This window comes from Felis catus, chromosome C1 (assembly GCF_018350175.1).
Source record: "Felis catus isolate Fca126 chromosome C1, F.catus_Fca126_mat1.0, whole genome shotgun sequence".
Classification (NCBI taxonomy): domain Eukaryota; kingdom Metazoa; phylum Chordata; class Mammalia; order Carnivora; family Felidae; genus Felis; species Felis catus.
Window position 1 is genome coordinate 2896507 of NC_058375.1, and position 22994 is coordinate 2919500.

General features: G+C 52.5%; 1 protein-coding gene across 1 annotated transcript in view; it reads left to right on the forward strand.

The window, feature by feature from the left end:
* Positions 1 to 22835, forward strand: part of AJAP1 (adherens junctions associated protein 1) — a 128747-nt gene extending 105912 nt beyond the window's left edge. The window contains exons 3-6 of the mRNA XM_023258007.2: positions 986 to 1073; positions 3192 to 3434; positions 5191 to 5319; positions 13290 to 22835. Coding sequence (XP_023113775.2) covers positions 986 to 1073; positions 3192 to 3434; positions 5191 to 5260 — 401 coding nt within the window. The 3' untranslated portion in view covers positions 5261 to 5319; positions 13290 to 22835. The remainder of the gene's footprint in view (positions 1 to 985; positions 1074 to 3191; positions 3435 to 5190; positions 5320 to 13289) is intronic.
* Positions 22836 to 22994: the final 159 nt, after the last annotated feature.

Below are 22994 nucleotides of genomic sequence, written 5' to 3' on the forward strand. Positions count from 1 at the left end.
CTTTGAATCATTTATTAGCAATTCCCCCCACGAGGATCATATTTGGTAGAGAGGTAACATCTGTTTGCGAGACTGTGTCCTTGGGAGACCGCCAGAAAAATCTTCTACTCTGAGATCCTCCACACTGGGACACACACACGTGCTGTTCTCACCCACCCCCGCCCCCCCCGGGACCTGCTGGGTCCCTCTGGGGTAATAGGTGGGCCTCTGCAGATGGACACCAGCAGTGGAGAGATGCAGGTGCTTCAACACCCAGGTGCAAGAACACAACAGGGCAAACGGGCACTTGGGTGGGGCAAGACGCTGCTGCGTGCAGGGCTCGGTGAGGAGCCCCCGGGACCTTTACGGCCTGGCTCCTCAGGTAGGGTTCTATCTGACTGGAGGAGGACAAGGCCTTTGCACGTGGCTTTTACGGACCAGTGGAGTCTGCTGAGGTTGCCCCCAGTGTCCGTGTTCTAGGAAGGTAGTGACAGATGTGTTGTCAGGAGGAAAAGAGCCTCAGGTAGAGGACCGGAAGTGGGAGACTTTCCTACCACCCCAGCGATCCAAGTACCCCTGAGTCTGCCGGGGGGTGCCAACCCACGTTCACTGTCCCCCACCTTCCCAACAAATCCTGGGCCGTCCTGGCTCCTCCTGCATCAGGCCAAATGTGCTGCTGCTCAGAGGTGCTGCCCCTCACCCAGGTGGGAGGAGGGGTGACAGGGGCTGGAGGAATGCGTCAGCCAGAGCCTTCCTGGGCCAGGTGGTGGGCTCGGCAGGTAGGTGCGAGAAAGGACACAGCTGCCCGCGGGCCCGGTCACAGCTGGGGGACCCAGAGAGGCCGGGGCTGGGGCCTCGCTTCCTGGACTTCAGGTGACAACAGCGCTGGTAGCCAGGGCACCTGGGGAAGGAGAGACCTGAGTTGGCAGGAACAGGGCCCTGCCCCTGCTGGGCTCCTCTGCTCACACCCTGGTCTCACGGCTGCCCCCCACTTCCTCTCTTCCAGGTCTGGCTGTTCATCAGATCATCACCATCACTGTCTCCCTCATCATGGTCATAGCTGCTCTGATTACAACTCTTGTCTTAAAAAACTGGTAAGGCTCCTCGGCCCCTCTGGCCTGGAAATGGGGGGTCCCCCGGGAAGTGTGCACAGAGGCTTTCCTACTTTTCAAACCCGGTCCCACATCACTGAGTTTTCATTTGGGTCAGAGAACCCGGTGCTACGCCCTGCTCCCCGTCGGCCCCGGGGCAGCCCGGCCGGCCACGGGTGCTGCGCTCCCAGATACAGCCCTTGGGGAGTGTCCCCCCTCACCGTGGTTTTCTCTGCAGAATACGGGCGAGCCCAGCCTCTGTGACGGTTTCTCAGGTGGCAGCTGTCCCTGTCTGTCTCTGCCCTCGTGTGTAAATTGCGATGTCACCCACCCGACACTGGTGGCCTGGGCGGATCTGTGCCCACCCCTCGCTGCCCCTGGCTGTCCAGGCTCAGCCGCCTTGAATCCTTCCTTCTTACTGCCGCTCTGTGTCTGCTGAACTAGGTTACTGCCTTGCTCCAGGCCGCCTGCCTTTGCCTATTTCCTCCTGGAAACTGGCCTACTTTGAGGTTGGCCTTGCTGGGTGTATGCACCTGCTACACCCCTGGGAAAATCGGGGCACTGCCGGGTGACCCTGCTGAACACACACCTCCGAGGCCCCGTGTGCCTGCAGCCTCTCCTCCAGCAAATGTGTCTCCTTTTAGCATCAGAGCTCAAAGTCCCTGGTAGAGTAACACACCCAGATAATCCCCCTGCTGCCGGCAGGTGCAGGAAATCCTACAGGGCTCATGGGTGGCAGCCACCCCCGAGTGTCCAGACAACGGAAATTCGAGAGAAAGCCCGTCTCCAGGGTCAGCAAAGGTGGGAAGGAGGGGCTTGGCACAACCCCCAAAACCGACCTCGTGGAGAACAGTGAGGCTTCCCGAAGGCTGGCGAACCCTAGACCCCAGGCGTTTTCTGGGACTGGTGATGAGGACCGCACTCAGCTCGCCACAGGGCAGTCCTGGGCAGGGGATGGCTGGCCAGAGAAGGGACTCTGGAGCCCAGGAGCGCATGGGTGCATGGCAGGGCAAATCCCATCGACCCTCTTGACTGCCCCCAAAGGAGGCAGGACTCTGTCACCTGCCGTGTGACAAACAGGTCAGCTCCCTCTTGGTTTCCCACAGCAGGGTTTACAGCAAAGCCTCAGAGAGTCCTTCTGGGGAGGACAACCCAGGCCGTGGATGAGGGGGTTCCGTGACCTTGGGGGGGAGTCCCTTGGCTTTTGCAATTTTCTTCCTAGGGTGGGGCTTCTGCATCGGGAAGCAGGGCTCCTCTTGTTGGAAAACCAAGACAGGGCATGGTCGTGACACTCGCCCCTCAAAGCCACTTCTTCTGCATTGGCTGTGAGCACAGCAGGGATGAGGAGACGGGGCACTGGTGCCCTGATGAGGTTCCTCCAACTGGGGGCTCCCCAAATTTCCTCCTAGCTGCCCTCCTCCGTGGGGATGGGGCTTCTACTCATCCTTCTTGTGACTTGCCAGAAGTGACTGAGAGGGTCACCAATTGTCTTCTGGGTCAGACACCTTGGCTGACAAGGGAGGGATGCCCATGTCCATCCTTGACAGTGTTGGGAAGGCTCTGTGGACCAGAGGAGCAGGGAAGTATCCATGGGGAGTGCGGAACAGTCCTCTCCATAGACCTGGTGGCGGCAGTGAAGGATGGACGACCAGCTTTCATCCCCAACTGGGAGCTTGGGCGGGGGCAGGGCTGAAGGCACAAGGCTCCCCGTTCACTAATTCTCCCCAGAGATAGTTGCATCGTCCCTTCCAGAACGAACCACCAGACCAGCCCTACCCGTACCCATTCGTGGGGCAACTGCATCCACACCACTGCCTGGGTGACATCCTTTGGCCAGACAGGGCCTCAGCTCTGGGATAACCCAGCTCAGCCACTTACCTCGTGAGCGGCCCTGCTATAATGGCCACATTTACAATTCAGATTTTATTAACGACAACAGCAACAAAAAAGGGAGAGCAAGCTGATCGTTTGATTGTGGTTGATCTTTCCGAAGAGGCTGGAAATTACCATTTAATATTAAGTGACGAATAATTAATGCCTGGAAAGGAAGGTTCCACAGTTCAGGCGCTGGGTTTGGGCACCGGCCCGCCCCGCCCCCACGTCGCCTTGGCTCTCTTCCAGCTGTGCCCAAAGCGGGAACACGCGCAGGACCAGCCACCAGCGGAAGATCAACCAGCAGGAGGAGAGCTGCCAGAACCTGACGGACTTCACCCCTGCCCGGGTGCCCAGCAGCCTGGACATCTTCACGGCCTACAACGAGACCCTCCAGTGCTCCCACGAGTGTGTGCGGACGGCTGTGCCCGTGTACGCAGACGAGACGCTGCATCCGACGGGGGAGTACAAGTCCACGTTTAACGGGAACCGGTGAGCTCAGGCCTGGGCCGGTGCCTGCCGCCTCCACAGGCTCCTGGCGGGACGGTGTCGTCACAGGGGCCGTGGGTCTGTGTGGGGCAGCCGTCATGTGTCTTTGAGGGGGGGCTGAGCAAATGCACACAGCTGGTCTAGCGGAACAAGAGGGGCGGGCTAGACATAAAGAGGTGTCTCCCCACCCAGAGACAGGACACGGCAGCATCCAGAATCCACTTCCAGACCCTACCCTTGGAGAGCGGGCAGAAGGCCTCCCCACCCCGGACAGCATGTGGTGGCAGATGAGTGGGCATCCCACCGGCTTCACAGAGCCGGGCCTTCTGATATCAACACATCCCGTTCCCCCCCGCCCCCCTGTCAACACGCACCCTCTCCCCCGGCCCACCGCCAGCGTCTCAGAGCCCCCGTCAGCAGCGCATCTAGCCAAAATATCAAACACCAACCAGACTCTGGGTTATTAAATGCTCTTTTTTTTATTAATCATGTGTAATCCTTCAAAGAAGACATGACCCTAAAACCATCCCTGGGAACATTGAAGAAACCCTTGAGTCAGCTTCCAGGGATTTATCCGGCATTAGATTAAAACATCAACAAGCTATTTTTTTAAGCGAGCATACACTTAGGCATCATTTTGTAAATAAAAAAAAAAAAAATTCCCAACCACTGAAAAGTCTTCAGAAGAAATGAGTAAGAAAGCAGACGGACCTGAGGGTCCCCTTGTTGGCGGAAAAGCAGCTAGGAGTAAATGCCCGAGGGCCCGAAAGCCTTCCTCCCAGAGCCACGGTCAAGGAGACTGGGGTGATGTCCAGCTGTGATGCCCATGGTTAGCGGGACCTTGTCCTGGCCGTGAGAACAGGTGGGTCTTCCGGAAGCTCCTGTCTTGCACCTCCGTGTGGGAGTCCGCGATCTTCCCAATGTTCCCCGAGACGCTCCTCTCCCCGCTGAAGAGAGCAGGGCCTCAGGGGTGTCCTCTGCCCGCTGCACTTACACTTGGCGACATTGGGGGAGCTCCTTGGTTGCCTACCAGCCTTGCCGAAGGCCTCGTTCACAAAGAATTGGCAAAAGCATTTCAAAGCATTTCACCGAGTGAACATGTGTGCGTCAGTTTGTGAATCCCGGCCAACCAGAGCTTCCGTTCTGGGGAAGCAGGGGTGGAGGGTCGCCGACTGGCCATCCTTGTTCCCACTGGTCCCCCTCTGGCCCTGTCCTGTCCACGGGCAGTGTGGGCGCAGCTGGCGCTCTTAGCCCTGGCTCAGAAGGGTTGGATAGAGCGGGTTCTTGCTTTTGGGCCTGAGGTCACGCTCTGCTGGGTCTCCCTGGCCTTGGGAAACGATGGCTCAGGTCTCAAAGGTGACGGATGACAGGAGAGCCATTTCCGGAGTCAGGCCCCCCGGGCTCCAGCACGTGCAGTAAAGTGGGTGTTATCTCTGCCCTCAGAGGCGGAGACCCTAAGCTTTGCCCTTGTCCTACCAATTAAAACGCTGAAATCTAGAATGCCAGCTCCCTTCTGCACACGGATCCCTCAGGCTGTGTGTCCTCCAAGGCCTTCCCGGGCGGAAGTGAGTGTCAGCTGGCCGTTGTGGGGGGGTTCCCCGTTTCTGCCGAAGACCGGTGGGGGGGGTCCAAGCTGAGCATTACGTCTCCTGGGTTCTTTGTGACTCAAGAAGCCGGTGATCGGCGGCAGGCCTGAGCCGGCCGGCTTGCCCGTTGTTCTGTACCGGCACACGCAAGCCCGTTTTTCTGCTCCCTGCAGACCCTCCTCTGATCGGCATCTTATTCCTGTGGCCTTTGTGTCTGAGAAATGGTTTGAAATCTCCTGCTGACTGGCCGAAGTCTTGTGTACCTCCTGGGGGCAGGGCAGACGCCATGTGTCTATTTTATGGTACGTACCTCTTTTTCTGGACGTTGACTGATTTTGTTTTTCCCCTTTGCCTCACCTTCCCCAACCCCGGGATAAGTGGGAGGCCTTCTGGACATGGCAGGTGGTGTGGCCGTCCCGAATGCGAGCCGGAGGGCTGGGCTTGTGGTCTCTCTGCTTCACTTGCTAGAAATGCCCCAGTGGAGGGGAGGGACAGACAGGCAGGCACGCGGACCAGCAGGGAAACCCGGCCGCTCAGCAGGCAGAGACCAGGGCGGCGGCCACACGGGCAGGTATCACACCTGCATCGAATGTCTGTACGTCGATGGGGGAGGGCACAAAGCAGAATTAAAATATAATTTTGGAGTATAAAAATAAGAGATAAGAAGGCAAATGATAAAGGAAGCGAGCAAAGGGTTGAGACATCTACTAATTTGAAGCCAGGGACCGGCACCAAAACAGGATGAATTTTCCATGCTCTGCTGAATAGGAACATTTGGTTTGCTTTCAGTGATATTAACTTTAATGCTAACGTTAAATTGCTTTCTTCTGCACCGAATCTCCCGAACACTCGGGCTGCTGGGGGAGAAAGAGCATTTCGCCCCCATGACTGCATGCTCTCTACGCGCAGTTCAGTAGTCGCAACCCGCGGGCTGGGCTCTTTGGTTTTGTCTTTCTTTTTGAGGCTGGGTTTTTCTCGTCCACAGATATTCTGTGACATCACACCCCTTCCCTGAGTAGGGGACCCAGTTTCTAGGATGGGTTATCGGGGTCTGAAAATACCGCTTCTTCCGCTCACCTCCTCACGCGGGGCTCGTGGGCAGAGTGGGCAGAAGGGCAGAGGCAGGAAGGTGTTTCCTCGGGACACACGTGTGCCCCTCCAAGAACTCGGCTGGCTGTGTGTAGACGGGGGCCTGTGAGAGCCATCAGAAATAGGAGTGGGGGGGGGGGAATCTGTGCTAATCCAGCCCTAATGAATCGAGTGTTTGCTCCAAATCAAATCTCCAGCCCTCACTTCCTGTCCCGAAGCCAAAGTGACCTGCTTAGCGTGATGTTCAGCCAACGGGCAAAGAAACGTAATTAGATTAGAAAAGAAAGCACCCCTCCCTTCCCCCGCCCCCCACAAACGGCCTTTGTTGAGACCGTGCTGGCAAGTTAGGGAAAGCGCAGTCTCGTCCGCGACCATTCAAGAGCCAGATGCGCCTCCGAGGCCCATCCGTCAGACGCTCATGCCTCCGTCTGCCTCGTCGTGACTCACCTCATTAAGGCCAGGGACAGAGCGCCCTTTGGAGCTCCAGCCAGGCTGGCAACGGGGCACTGCTTCTTAGGAGCGGGGTCCCCGCCGGCCTGGTAAAGCCTCTGCAGGATGGCCCGGTGGTCTCCAGCATGCCTCTTAGGATTTGACAAATGCATTCGAGCATAAGATATTGACCTGGTCCCTGCACGTCAGGACCCCAGCTCTCCTCCTTCAAGAGCCTAGCAGTGGGCATGCCCTACCCTCCAGGCAGCCCCCGCAGGGGGTCAGTTTCCCTAATGTGGACCCTCAGGGGGCACTCACAGGACACTCTTTCCATCTAGAGATTCATATTGTCCTCCCGGAAGTGCCACCTACAGAGGAGAAACAGGCACGAGGCAGTTAAGTGACTTGCCTGAGTTCAGTCAGGTTGCACGTGGTGGGGCCGGTCCGACCCAAGGCGGCCTGGCTCTGCCCACCATCCGAGAGCCTCGGTTGTGCCCCCCGTGCTATGAGCTGTCTGTCCCCCGTGCCACCCCCTGCCCGGCCCCACGCGGGAAGAGAGCTGGTGGCCGACGAAGGTAGGCTTTCCCACGAAATCGGCCTCCTGGGACATTCAGCCCGATTCTGCAGCGTGGGAGCCAGGCAGACGGGAGACGAGCTCCTAAGTGCTGGAAGCCTGAGCCTACAGCCTTCTCATGCACCCTGAGCACTGAGCCGTAGCCCTGACTTAAAAAAACAAAAAGTAGGAAAGAGTGCTTTAATTTACTCCTCTGCTCCAGAAAGCTTTGCTGTCTCCTCGGCTCAGCTCTCTCTTCAAGCAACACGGGGCATCGAAGGACCCCCGCAAGCTTGGCGGGCACTCCCCTTCCGCCACTCCCCGGCAGGCCCCGCCTGGACCACATTCCTCTCAGGGTGTCTGGACCCCACTTGTCTGGACCCCACTTGCCAGCTCGTCCGAGGAGCTATTTCAGGACCACCTCCATTGGCGGGAGAGGATGCCTCTGTGTCCGAAGACCGGACCCACTCACTGTGGATCCCAGGGGGGCCGTGTCTGGAGGCGAGAAGAGCCGTCAGGACCTGCCCTGAGGCCGCCATGCACCTGTGGAGCTCCGGCCACCTTCTTTTCCGGTAGACGCAGACCAGCAGGGCTATGCAAACAGTCTTGTTAGCCTTTGATAAATGCTTAAAGATTCCATCTCCACGTGCTGGACAGACCGTTTATCACTCAATGGGAGAAAAGCATTCGGATTCTAAGTATCCCTGATTCTTGCAATTAATGCCCAGACATGAGCATCGAGTGGAGAAGGGCCAGGAAGTTCGCTCAGATTTACTAGGGTACTTATTGTCCCTTAAATAAATAGCAATTAATACTAAAACATTTAATTAAGGTTTAAGAGCCAGCGGAGATATTTATCTCTTGCATAGCTGTTAAGCCTCTCCAAATGCATTTTTAATGATGATATAGCAGTTTGTAACCATACCATTGTGTCTGCTCACACTAACCCCTGTGCACACGTGGGACCCAAGAGTGGTTAAGTTCGCTTCCCTGCAGGCTGATTGTTGGTGATGCTTGGGCTCCTGGACACAGGCACCCCGATGCGGGCAGGTGTTCATCCTGTTTCCCTGATTCAGCCTCTCCAGTAGATTCCAGCAAATTCTTGCCTCAGACCACCTCCACAGTGGCACCCCGTTGTTCTGGATGAGTCACGGTAAAGCTGACCTTCCCAAACACCAAGTAAGGGGATGAAGACACAGGCCTGCCGTTGGCTCTTGGGCAAATCTCCTGTCATTTTTCACGTAACAAGTAAACTTCCGAAAAGCTCATTAGTGTTCAGATCTTATGCATTTGCCAAAAGGCCACTTCATTCCCAGCGGAGCCTGAAAAGTAATAAAAGTTCTTGCATCTGAAGTCAGTACGAAATAAATCATGTGCCATTATTATTTTCAAAAACACACTGAAGATATAACTAATAAAAACCGAGAAATGCACCTGAGCCTTCCCACTTTGTTTTAAAACACACACACACACACACACACACACACACACACACATCCAGCTTTTGTAATTCAGAGGGATGGTTTTTTCAAAGCAACGTGCAGAAACCCCCTCTGCACACTGATCCCCAAGCTGCAGGCGAAATCCGATGGAAAGTTCCCAGTCCGACGGAAAGTTCCCGTCAGGTTGGCAGAAACTGAGGAGCAGCCACTGGCTCCAGGGCGCTCCTGCCTCAGTCTGTTTGTTCTTTGTTTTGCAAAAAGCAGACACTGCTCTTTAAACCTAGGACCCACCTTGTAGTTAGTCTGTCAATGGCGGGGCCAGGCGAGCCCAAGATCTCCTTCCAGGCAGCAGAGGGCACTAGTTTCTCCAAAGTCAGAATTTATCCCAGATCCCAATCTCTCAGATCACTTTGCAACACACAGCTTCCCTTTCTGGTGTGGACGCCCTCCCCCTGTTTCTCCCCAGCCAGGACGTGGAGGGTGGGGGGCTCTTCTTGGCTATCTTTTTCTGACTGGCCTGGGATGCACATCCCTCTCTGGTCCCTCTCGGGTTAGTGCCCAGCTGAGAGGTTCATGAACAGAGTCTTTGGAACAGAAAACCACAAGCCCTCCCTGGAGCTGAGTGCAAGCAGCAAGAATGCGGGGCAGACTTGGAAAGTGGCTGGGGTTAGCCTCAAGCCCCACCTCCCGGCCTGATGGGGTGAGGCCACCCTTGTGGAGACCCTTGCAGGGAACCCACCCACCTCTGCAGGAAGCCAACATTGCTCTTAAAGTGGCAATTCAGGGCACAGGGTTGGAGCCATATTTCTCCCTCTTTCTCTCTCTTTCTCTCTGCTTCTTTCATCCTGAGACTTTGGGTAGAAACGGATGCCCATGGGTTTGGAAGAGGCTTTCTCCCCAGCAGCCCAGGGGCCCATCTGCCAATCGTCTGATGCGGCTCTCCCCGTCACAACCCACCTGCAGGCAGCACGTGAAGGTCATTTCAGGCTTTAGTCTCTGGGCCGGAGGACAAGGCTACTTTCACACAGATGCTTCTTCCCTTATCTGCAGCGAGCATGGATTTCCCACTCTGGGCACAGGGCTGGAACCCGGGTGAGCCAAAGGTGAACCCTTAGGCACCCCCTGACTGTACGTATCGTCCTGTACCTGAGAAGTCCTGTAACAGCACGTTCTGATGGAAATGAGACAGAGAACACGTTTGGGAAAGGAGGGGTGCCCAGGAAGGCCTCCCCAGGGATGTGACCGTCTGCAGAAACTTGAAGGATATGAAGTCTGAGATTTGCCCTTTCAGGCCAAGGCGCTGCCTGGAACTCGGAGAGTGAGGAGGCAGGACGTTGTCCACTGTGCGAAGCTCTGAAGACTTTCAGTGGGAAAGTGGCAGGAGACGGTCCGTTCTGAAAACCACCCACGAGATGGCTGGCCTGAGGGAAGGGGCCAAGGGGCACCTGTCACCTCCGTCTGTCTGACTAAAGGCAGAATAAGGGACTGCAAAGCCGCCTTGCAGAAACCTCCCTTCTTTTTATTTATTTATTTATTTATTTAAATATGAAATTTATTGTCAGATTGGTTTCCATACAACACCCAGGGCTCATCCCAACAGGTGCCCTCCTCAATGCCCATCACCCACTTTCCCCTCCCTCCCACTCCCCATCAACCCTCAGTTTATTCTCAGTTTTTAAGAGTCTCTTATGGTTTGGCTCCCTCCCTCTCTAACTTTTTTTTTCCTTCCCCTCCCCCATGGTCTTCTGTTAAGTTTCTCAGGATCCACATAAGAGTGAAAACATATGGTATCTGTCTTTCTCTGTAGGACTTATTTCACTTAGCATCACACTCTCCAGTTCCATCCACGTTGCTACAAAGGGCCAGATTTCATTCTTTCTCATTGCCAAGTAGTATTCCATTGTATATATAAACCACATCTTCTTTATCCATTCGTCAGTTGATGGACATTTAAGCTCTTTCCATAATTTGGCTATTGTTGAAAGTGCTGCTATAAACATTGGGGTACAAGTGCCCCTATGCATCAACACTCCTGTATCCTTTGGGTAAATTCCTAGCAGTGCTATTGCTGGGTCATAGAGTAGTTCTATTTTTAATTTTTTGAGGAACCTCCACACTGTTTTCCAGAGCGGCTGCACCAGTTTGCATTCCCACCAACAGTGCAAGAGGGTTCCCGTTTCTCCACATCCTCTTCAGCATCTATAGTCTCCTGATTTGTTCATTTTAGCCACTCGGACCGGCGTGAGGTGGTATCTCAGTGTGGTTTTGATTTTTGTTTCCCTGATGAGGAGTGACGTTGAGCATCTTTTCATGCGCCCATTGGCCATCTGGCTGACTTCTTTAGAAAAGTGTCTATTCATGTCTCTGCCCATTTCTTCACTGAATTATTTGTTTTTCGGGTGTAGAGTTTGGTGAGTTCTTTATAGATTTTGGATACTAGCCCTTTGTCCGATATGTCATTTGTAAATATCTTTTCCCATTCCGTCGGTTGCCTTTTAGTTTTGTTGATTGTTTCCTTTGCAGTGCAGAAGCCTTTTATCCTCATGAGGTCCCAATAGTTCATTTTTGCTTTTAATTCCCTTGGCTTTGGAAACCTCCCTTCTTAAGGGGGCCACCCTCCGACCTGTGCTCCAGCCCAGGACCCTCTTCCAATGAGGAGGGGGCACTGCTGGTCATCATGCCAGGACCAGGGACAGCTGCTGGGACAGGGACAGCTGCTCCAGCCAGAGAGGCTCCCAGGCCGCCCAAACTGGGCAGGAGGTCATCAGGCCCAGGCTTCAGTGTCCTCATACTGTTTTGACTTTCTAGCTTTTAAAATGATGGTGAAATATACGTAACATGAAGTGGACCTTTTTAACCATTTTTGATAGTGCATTCGGTGGTATTAAGTATAGTCACTGTGTCATGCAGCCGTCCCCACCATCCGTCTCCAGAACTTTCTCATGTCCCTCAACTGAAGCTCTGTCCCCTCGAAACACCAGCCCCCCCAACCCCCACCCCAGGCCCTGGCGCCCACCCTGCCACTCTCTGTGTCTGGATTTGACTCCTCTGGGGACCTCACATGAGTGGAGTCATAGAGAATCTGTCTCCACAATTGTTAGCTTTCCACAAATTAGAAGGAAGATAGACATAGAGGAGAGACATTTCTCTTTGTTTTAATGGCTTCCTTTTGAAAAACACCCCCACCCCATCCTGGAAAGTGGGTGTGAGCAGCGGGCAGGGGACCGTTGGAGTAAAGCTATGGAGGGCGGTCCTCTTTCCACGCAATGACACCCTGCTCACAGCAGATGGGCCGTCCCACAGGGATGAACAGATGGTCCATTTTAGGCCCCCGTGGAGTTGTCCACACGTGTCATTTGGAGGTAGAAGGCGAGGTGAGCAGGGAGCCAGAGCCCTGCCTTGTTGTCCAGACCACGGATAGGGGGAGGGGCGAGGGTTCCTAGAGAGGAAATGAGCCCCTTCACCCCTGCCCTGGGGGGAGCAGACAGTCTGAAGCTCCTGGATGCTGTAGAGGGAGCCCAGCAGGATGCTGTCCTACAGCCTGAAGATGTGTCCCCCCAGCCTGGGGGCCTCCCAGGCCTCAGTCCCGGGAGGATCACCCAGCAGGCTTATTTGATTCAGGACAAAGGAGCCCAGGCTGTGGCCTGTTGAGAAAGGGGTAACGGGCCCAAGCCTGGCCTGTGATCAGAGTCACCTGGGGGGCTCAGAGAGCCCCATAGTCACAGGCCCTGCCCACAGGACCCACGCCTGGGTCTCCAGAGGGACGCACGGGGGTCTGAGGCACTCAGCAGGTGACTAGGACAGGGCCCATCCAGCCGCAGGAGCCACTGTGGACCTGCCAGAGCTCCAGCTGAGAGCTTCACTGTTTCATTTTAGAACCGTTGATGCTCCTCGCCAGCCCGTTTGTATCACCGGCACAGGTGAGGGTGTGGCATCACCCCCCCCCCCCCCCCGCCGATATACCGGTCGAAGGTCCTCATTTCCTGTAGTTAGAGGGTGCGGGGGGTCCAAGTGACAGCAGAGAGAAACAGTGCCCATCCTGGGAGCGAGAGCTGTGGCTTTCAGCAAAAGCGCCCCCACGCTGAGCCGTGACGCGGCCTGACGCACCTGGCCATGCCCAGACGCCGGTGGCTGCCTGACTCTGGGGTCTGTGACGGACATGGGAAGGCTTTGAGGTTCCTAGGTTCTGAGGCTATGCCCGGGGCCGCCCCTTCCTTGCTTCACTGCAGACTCGACGTGGCCTGTAAGCATGTGGCTCGCCGCCTTTCTCTCTTCAGCAAGATCACCTCTCAGGGACACCCAGGAGGTGGTCTTTCTGACACAATGCATTAATGTCTCCCAGTCCCAGCCTCCAGCCGAGCAGAGGACTGAAATGGACTGCGTGGTTCCCGCCATCCAGGGATGGGGCGGGCGGCCCCTCTGCCCTTGGTGGGTAGGAGCCGGAGAGACCATCCACACAGCGCTGGATGTGTTCAGTCCCCTGCAGGCTTGGGGTGTGTGGCCCCCCTCATAGCTCACACGGGGGTGGCCCAGACCCACTCCTGGTGTGGGCAGCAGAAAAGCCTCCTCCATCAATTACCGTGATTAGTGCGAGGTCCCTGGGACTCCCTGGTGACCAGAGCTGGCTGACACCCTTCCTGCTCTGCTCTGGGGACACCGTGTCTGTAAGCCAGCCAGCAGCCTGGGGCTCGGCTGTGCAGCGTCCCCCCACCCTGACTCCCCCTGCTAGTTAATCTCTTCTTGTTTTCTTTCCACACAGGATTCCGTTGGTGAACCTGTAAAAAAAATAATAAATAAAATAATTAAACACACACACACACACACACACACACACACAAGACCTACAAGTAAACTTTGTACGGGGAGGGTCCCCATACGTACTGCTTCAGTTTGCCGGTGGGAAGCTCAAAGAGCAGGACGCTATAGGCCAAATATATTTTTATAAAAATGCTCACGCCTATGGGGAACTGCCTTCTGCCAGAGTTTTCTTTGGAGAACGGAGAGAAGCAAAGCAAGAAAGAAGCTGGAGACGAGAAGGAAGGCCAACAGGAAGCACCTGAAGCCTGGGATTTGTACTGATTCTGAACCTTTGCCAATAATACCATTATGTGCCATGTACTGACCCGAAAGACTTGGTGACAAAGCCGAAGCCAAGCGAACCACGTGTAGAAATCTCACAGAAAACAGGGGTGGGAATCTTCCGACAGAGTCGCTATTTCTGGTTAATATACATATATAAATATATAAATACACACAGACACACACACACTTTTTTTGTACTGTAGCGATTTTTGAAGATCCTCAATGTTCCTTTTTAAAAAAAAAAACGTTATCGGTTACAAAATCTGATTTATTTAATGCTTAGTTTGAACAGGATAAACCGGTGTTTTCTACGTTGGCGACATGCACACACGCGTGCACACAGACGCCCACACGCAAACACACACGCGCATATAGAGGCCTGTATTGGAAACACAGTTCCATGAGTGAGCATACTCTTTCTGGTGACCTGGTACCCCATTGCCACCCATCCCAGGGGACAGTCTGGACCCACGCAAAGGGACCCCCTAAATGACACATCTTGCATTTGCTGGTATTTGGTGAGGGGCACTCGATGTATAATGTATTCTGTTGGGCCAGAGTTAAGAATGCCGTGGTTTTATATACATACATATATATATATATATGTATATATATACACATATATATATATAGACACATAAATATGATCGCTTTTCATTTAATTGTTTGAAGAAGCTACCTAGCAGCCATGCACACATTTACGTAGCTGGCTGCTTACAAAGGGGACGAAGCATCAGACTGGGCGGGTGGTGGATTCTTGGCCATCTTTGTGTTAAAGAAGCAAAGACTGAATTAAAGAAAATTTTCCAGTTCCAAAAATTAAAGGAATATATCCTTACCACGTGTGTGCGTATGTCGGAACAGAACCCAAAAACATACGAGGGCCCCTGTTTGTTCGAAAATGAGGAAGCGGTTCCACGTGCAGAGGACCCAGGTGTGTCCCATGGGTGCTGTGCCCCACGTGTGTCCACGTTTCTTTCCCACGTGCTGGTGGTGGACAGGACTGCCTGCTCTTTCTAGGGCCCAAGCATGACTTTGAATCTTGATTGGGACGGTAGCAGATGCTACACTCTCTTGCTGGTGCTGGTCGGTCAATGTTTGTGTCTTGCCGTGAGGAGTCCTGCAGTGGGTTTTTCCGGTGGAAATAGGGGCCCGAGGCTGGAGCCTCATTACAGCGAATCCCAACCACACGTAATTCGCTAAAAATACTGCCATGTCCGGGGCTGGCTACTCCCTCCCAATTCCAGCCATATAATCAATGGTGCCCTGGTGCCCCATCCGTGCCGTCAGTAAGGGGCACTATAAGGGAAGCTTTTTTCTCCTCGTGGGGACCCCAGATTAGGTGCATGTGGCCTGGCTTCTATGAATGGCCCACGTGTGATTTGATTGCATCCATCTCGTGTGTGTGAACTGGTCTCCGAAATGCCCCGCAGACCAGGTTAACCCTGTCCGCACTCGTCGGCTGGGCCGGTGGCCTCACAGTGCTTCCCCGGGGCCCCGTCTCCCTCTATAACATCTTAAAATCTGCTTGAAAAGCTAGCTTCTGCACCTCTCTTTTGGCATATGGGAAGGCAAAGAGATGCCAGGCGAGGAAAAAAAACCTTAGTGTTAAGTCTGTGTTATTTGGAATTACTCACCACGTGGGAAAGTCGGTGTTTCGGTTTGGGTTTTGGTTTTGTTGTTTTCCTCTGAAGCTGTGGCACGTACGGAGGACAACACAGAAACCCCCAGTCGCTGGCATCTCCAGGCTCCTGGGGCTCACCCGCGTGGCCCTGGAGGGTGCACCTGTCTCCATGCATCACCTTGCCCACCTGTCTCATTACCTGCGGACTTGGAGGTGGCCCTGGGGACTTCCTGACTCAGGTGAGCACGGCTGGCTTGGTGTGAGCTCGAGGCCAGGGCTGTCCGCGCTCTGCAGGGCGGTGCAAGCTGCCCTCTGCTCTCTGACCCCTTGAGCTCCAGGGAGCCTGAGCGGGAAGGAGGTGATGGCAGGGGCCTGTTCATTCACCCACAGCAGGAACCCAGGATTCCTGACGAGGACACAATTTGGTGTCCACACCGCACGCGTGACGGCTGCTCAGCCCCTGCCTCGGACCTCAGGATGCCGAAACCCTTTCCAGAGCCCCGAGTGACGCTGAGCTTTCGAAGGAAGCTTAAAATAGCACCCCCACCCACCCACCAAACACAGCCCCTTGGGCACGCGCTCAGGGCGGGGCCGGGGCCTGCGCCCACACCTGCACATTCGTCACCAGGAAGTCTAGCTCTGGGTTGACATCGGTCGAAACAAATCCACCTCGGGGAAGGCCACTGTTCCACGGTGGCTGAGGGAGTGCATGTAGGGATTTTAGGTTCTAGGTGGTCACTGGGAAACGTGGAAGCATCATCTCTGTACGGGGTGGGGGGGGCGCGGATAAGGAAGGAAAGGAAGCAGGCTTACAAAACTCAGCCCCACCCACGAGGAGGTCTGTAAAGTGAGACAGCACGGGCGTCTTCCGAGTCCAGCCCATGCACACAGGTGCAGGCGTCCTGAGTGTCCACATGCCGGGTGTGGCCAGGCTGTCCCTCCACACGCAGCCCTTGCTCCCCTCAGCCTCCTGGAGTTCAAGTTCACTCAAAGCCGCCTTGCATTGTTCGGCCAGAGTTCCGTCTGCTGGGTCCTCACATTTGCTGTAGCTTTTTTTTTTACCCCCCGCCCCCCACCCAAGAAAGGTGCTGAGAGGAAGGGCATTATGGTTTGGTAAGTTCCCCAGTTTTTGTCCACCTCCACCTCCTCCCTTGGCGACTCTGCAGTCCACAGTCGCGTCCCCCCCCCCCCCCCCCCGCAGCACTTGGACCACCGTCCGTCATCTGCCATTAACGCTTTCAGAACAGCTAGGCTGGGCGTTGGGCACTCTGCTGTCCAGTCAAGTCTGTTTCTAGGCTTAATTACTTCTGATCTCCGTGCACGCGATGTCATCCTTATCTGGTTGAAAGAATGGGTGTAATTACTTTTGTTGACAAGCTCTGAATGCCAAGGGGGAGGGCTCCTGGCTCAGCCGGAAAAGCTTCCTGGTGGTTCCCCACTGGGCTCGGCTTCCAGCGGCGTCCAGGGCACAGCCGGGCCATGTGCCTACTTGGTCTTCCTACTCGGCCGCTGCTTGCTCACGTGCGGCGTGGAAGCATAGGGACCCCTGGGGCATGTCGGAAGGCAGCTTGTGTCCACAGTGTCCTCTTGCACGGGAGGGACAGGAGGGAGTCCGTGTTTTCTTCCACGTGTTTCCGGTCCTTCTGCATCCCGACTCTGGGTGCACGTCTTGTGCGGCATTCGGCCAGCTCCTCTGGTCCTTCATGCACCATTTGCAACTTCGGAGCCTGGACCCATCAGCAAATCCCGCTGCCTCTGAATTGACCCCCGGGAATTGGGTCCTTACTCCTGTGACCTTGACGTCTTGGAACATTCTTCCATCTCACAGATCTGTTGCTGTTTTCTCAGCCACATTTTAGCATCAGGCGGAGTCTTCCTTACTGGCTTTGGTCTTGAGGAACGTTGTGCCGGGATGTCCACTACCATTTGTCTTGTTATGAAATGCACACACCAGAGAATTGGCCCTTTTGCCTTGAAAGGTCTCTGTTTGACTCTTACTGTCCGTGGAGTTTTTTGTTTTGTTTTGTTTTGTTTTGTTTTTGCCTCTTTTCCCAGATTGTCCAGTATCATCAGCAGCTCAGGAAGCTGGGTTGACCTCAGTCTCTTGGGAGATAAGACAAGAAGCCAGGGCTGAGGTTCGGAGTCAGGACCTGCAGCGATATGACAGTCGGGCTGGGTCTTCCCATGCCTTCCGTACCCACCTTCCTTTGTCCATTATTGTGACATTGTCACCTTGTTTCATCAGGGAGGTCCCAGCATAAGTGAGTGTCCATGCTCTCCTGAACCATCTTCCCTCTTATTTCCACGGAGTCGCCCCTCACATCACAGCAGGGAAAGGCACTGGGCGTCCTGAGTTCTGTCGACACTCCAGGGCCATTCTTGTTTCACGGCATGTGTCCCTTAAGAAGACACTACCCACAGATGCAGTTGGAAGAGAAGCCACTCTGTGGCTTGCCAGAACTCACTGTTCCCCTGCTCACGCAAAGGCTCCAACTTCTGTCATGTTGGCGACACGGTGACGAGCAAGGTGGACATGATCCTGCCCTCATGGGTTTTACTTTCCACTCTTGGAGGAGGCAGATAATTAACATAGAAGCAAAACATAATGATTTCCATAGAGGGGGGTGAGTGATAGGAAGAGAACGGGGCAGAGTGATAGCAGGGAGAGGGGAGGGGGCTGTTTGCATCTCCTGGGGACTGTGGCTTCCTTACCGAGGGCCTGATACAAGGGCTATCACTCCAGTGATGAACTTCCCTCTTCTCCAGCGCTGCCTCTCTCCAGGACCCCTCCCCATGCGCATATGTATGTTCATTGCCAAGTCACAGCTAGGTCAACCACGTCTCAAGGAGGGCAAAGGAATCCAAGGACCAAGGCGGCACAGCCCACAGAGCACTGGGGTCCCCAGGGAGAGTCATCCGTCCTGGTAAGAGAAAAGAAGGCAGCTGCCTTCTCCAAAGCTCACCCTCAATACTGATCACACTTAGCAGCATACTTCTTAAACAACATCTGCTTTTAAGTAAGCAGATACTCCAAAACACGCCATGATTCATGTAATTTTGGAATGGTTATTTTGGTGCAGTTTGTCAATTTGCTATGCCATACTGTTTTTTTGATCGTTTGTTTGTTTTCCAATGTAAATAGCACAGCCCACATAAATGAGCAAAACTCTCACCATCTGAGAGTTTTTGATTATTCTTCCTGACTTATTTTACGTAGATGTGCTTCCGGCTATGAAGACAAAGTTGCTTTTCGTCCCCTGCTCTGAGCCAAGATCTGGGTGTTAGTTGCACTCAGCATTATTCGTGGGGGTTGGGCGAGGTCTTAAATAGTTGTTTGACATTTTGAAATGTGCTGCCAGCCCTTCCTTCCCTCCAAAAACTGTGGAGCATGGCTGTGCACAGTTTTGCATTTCTGGGGTTAGAGTTTGCATTCAAAACTAAGGAATGGGTGAATAGAGGCATAGGCAGAGAATCATCATTGTTTAGATCACCCCAGCCACCAAGCAAACAGAAATAATCTTCTTTTCGACCTCAAATGATTTGAGAAAGATCTCAACCAGCAAACACACTATCGCCAATTTCTGGAGTACAAGTCGGCCGCTGTGTGAGCGGGCAATCTCCAGGTGGGGATTCAACTCTATCCAATCGTCCTTTCTGCCAAAAGGCCATTAGTAGTGTCTGCATTTTACCAGAGGAGCTGCCCCACCAGAACAGGGACAGCCAGTCTAGGACGTGTTTTACCTCCTCCCTGCGCTCTGTTTCACTTTGTCTGGAGGGAGTGAAACACATAGGCTGCAGCAGACGAGAAAGCTGCACACAATGCACTGTGATCGTAGAAAGACCCATAGAACAGATGCTTGTCATGGGCTCGTTAAGGCAGTGGTGCATAGACAGAAGGGGTGTGAGGGTGAGGGGCTTCTCTCCATGGCTTTTCAGACACCATGCCAGTGACAGGTCTATACTCCACCCTTGTGAGTGCACAGCCCACGCCTAGTGGTAAAGGCAATTGAAGAGAATGGTCAACTTGGCTATACCATGTGTCTGGGTTGGAGCAGGAATGCTAGAATAAATGCTATACTTCCCAGTAGCCCCGTTGCATTCACAACTTGATGGATTCCTTGCTAGATGCTCCAAGAGTTACTGTGCCTAGAATCAAGAGAAGAGTTTCGAATGAACCCATAAGTCTAAGTCATGTATAGAACAACCACAGCTTAAGAGACATGGTTTAAACTGGGCCAGCCTTATGCACATGGGACACATGGGTTTATGAGAACTTGGGGTGGGGTAGTTTAAACAGTCAGTGAGTAGTGAGGCGAGGGTCAGTGGATGCATAAAGGGGCATATCTCTTCTGTGTAGGGTAGAATCAGAACACACACGTACCATGAATAGTGTAAGTTAAATAGGTTAATACAATAAGCCATGAGAGTCGCTAAGACATCCCCTGGGGCTGAATTAACTCTTGCCGATATCTTGAATCTCACAGTAAAACACCTGCTGAGTAACGTGTGGTGGGAATGATGTGGAAGATCAGGTTTTAAGAAATTCTGTATGAACATTAATTAGTTCTGTCCCAGGTGGTCTCTCCATGAGACAGAATCCCCTAGAAACCCGGATTTTCACGCATAACTCAACACCTAGATATCTGCAACACCAAACAACAAATCCGCACCAGCTTCATTCTTATGTGGACGTTAACTCAGCTGATCACACTGGTTAGTTTTTGTCGGATTTCTGAGATTGTGCCATAAAATGCTTCCGTGTTGATGCTTGTGGCTTTTGGGTTGGCAGCTGTCAGCGCTAGTCCTGATGGATCTGGCAAGTTGTTGCTTCTGGGGAATCGGGGAGAATGTTAGCCACGGGAGAGGCAAGAACTCTTTGCAGTGCTAACATCTACTTTTTGGCCCCATTGTGTACGGTGAAGACTCGTGGCCACTAAAAATCTAGGAAGGGGAACCCCTTGAGGACCCCTGGATAGTTACTTCAAATCATTATGCAGGAGCTGCAAAGGCAAACATGAGTGTACCAACCTCCTGGGCCACCGTCCCATTTCCAAGAGAATCATTTACCCTTTCCTCTTGACTCATCACAAACCGAAAGGGCTAGTCTCAAAGCCATTGTAACCCCCCAACCTCCATTTCCAAACTTTGGGGGATCAGCAGGAGTAGGAGAGAGGGGCTCTGCTGAAGTCGCAGGCTACTGAAATCCATGGAAGGGTGTGACAGCAAGCCCACAGCGCTGTTCTTGACCAGGCTTTCCACCGGAAGTCCCTTCCCCCTCTACCTCCAAAGTCTGTTTTGGGCTGGGAGGTCCACCCCGAATTCTCTCTTTTATGCATATGGATTTATAATATCATAGTATATGAGTGCCTACAATTTAAAGTCAACACGAGTGCTTTTCTTGATGAGTTTCTAGCAGGAAAACATGAACTTACATGGAAGCCCCGGAGGGGAGGGAGCTAAGGTGCTCTGGGTATTATGCCACTTCTGAAAACAAGCACAACAGTCCTCCCAGCGAAGGACCTTAAAGACAGGGGTGGGCAGCTGGCTTTGCTAAGTCAGCTGGCACGAGAGATCCCACATTTGGCCACACACTCCTTGAACTGAACTGTCATGACCTACAGACCCACTAAAAAATACGGTTTTTGTTTGCTTTTCACTTGCATTTGGATTGCTTCCTCAGAAGCCAGAAGGGTGAAAGACCCTTAGCAAAGTTGGCCCTCAGTCAACTGACCATAAAGTTGACCCTTAAAGATGAATTCCCAGCCCAAGATGACACAGAACGGCTTGAGCTTCAGCGACCGTTTCAGAGACCCCCGTGTGTGCATTGCTCAGTGGGAAGACAGGACACCCCCATCCACGGCATCTGCTGCTTCCTGAAACACTCACCAGCAGTTGTGGTGAGAAGGACGTGTGGGAACTTGTGAAGTTTTGGAATGAAAAAGAAATTTGGGGGAAACATGTGACCAGCTTGGGGCTCCAGGTAATTGTTTTCTTAAAGACTAGAGTTTTGTTTTGTTTTGTTTTGTTTTCCCTTTGTTCTGGCAACCCCATTTCCTCCTCCTTTCCTCCTTTCCTCCTCCCACATTCCCTGGAGAAGCAAAATGGCGGGTGCTGGGGCCCAGAACTCGGTTACCCTTCAGTTAAAACCTCCTCAAATGAAAAGCAGAACAGCAACAACAAAGCCTTCCCTGAGCTTTAATAACACTGTTGATTCAGTTTACTTAACTCGTGATTGAGGTATGGATCAGCAAGAGATTAAGGCTTTCAGTCTCTCTACACATGCTATTGATCAGGACTCTTCTTGAACTTGACTTAGACCCAGACAGCGTTAAACTGGACATGGGAGGAAGAAGCATGGATTCTCCTTTTAAATTATTTTCCCCCTTTTGTCCCCAGAAGGAATAAATGTTTACTGCAAAACATTTAGAAAATACCAATAACCCAACAGAAGGGAAATGTCTGAAACCCTTCAATTACTGTTTAGTTCAGTGGACACTGTCCATTCAATGCTAAACTGGTGGGGACAAGTTGCAGAGATCTCTGCATGGTTACGCGCTTAACAAGTCTGGCTTCTGTGTATGTTTTCTACAAAGGAAGTCCAACTAGCCTTTGAATGCCTCTTTGCCGGTTCCACTTGTCATTGGCTAATCTTATCGTCGTGAGTGCCATTACGAAGGGAAAAGGCGGTCAACCATTTCCATGCTTTGCGTTTGCTTTCACATCGTCAAGCCATTGGCCACACCTGGGCTTTTAGGGGGGGCTAAACAGAATCCCCAGGGAAACATCCAGATTATTGGCTGGATTTTTCACATGGGGCATCTTTGTGACAGCCACATATCTGAGAAACGGAAGGATCCGTTTCCATTTTCCACATTCTCAGTACATTTGAATGACACTCGAATTCACCAGGCCTAGTTCTATACATTTAAGGATGGGCCCATCTCTCTCCTCCCCCCCAGCTCACCCATGGAACTGGAAAATTCACAGACCGTGAACCTGAACCACAACATGAGGAATTAAATGCTGATGGCCTCCGGGGCCTATTTCCACAGGTGTTAAGTTACATGTTGTAAAACTTTATCCGCCCCCCCCCCCTTACTCATGTAAAGTAAAGCTGGGTTTATTTTGATTTTCTTAAATTATTTTCTGATACAATAAACTGTTACCTGTTTATTTATACTTTTACATGGAGCACTTGTTAATTTTCAACCGCAAAACGAAAGCCTCTCTGTATAAGTGTTATACATACATCTACACCACAGCTGTCCTTATAGACATATTTATATACCATCTTCTTGAAAGAGTTAAACTATTGTAGCTTACTGTTGTGTTTTTCCTTAAATGCATATCATAATCCTGTTAATAAACAGAAATGACACGCTATATTTCAGCGGGGGAGGTGGGTGGGGGCTGGGTGTGATTTCCATACAGGTGAACTTTTATTCCAGATTTTTTTTAAGTTGTTTCTGTATTTCAAAGCTATGTATTTGGAAAAACATTGTACATGCAACACCTATATCAACTTTCCTGTGTATATTTACTACTCTGATGTTGCTATTAAAAAAAACATAATATGAAAATACATAAGAAAAGAATTGCCATGAGTAGAGGCCATGACCTCAAAAGGACTCTTAAAAATATTAGTTGTTTATTTATACATTTTTTAACAATACTATCTGAGACCTACTCTAAGAATATGAGCATTCATGTTTCTATACCTATCATAGATCATAGATCGTAAAATTTCCTCTCTGGATC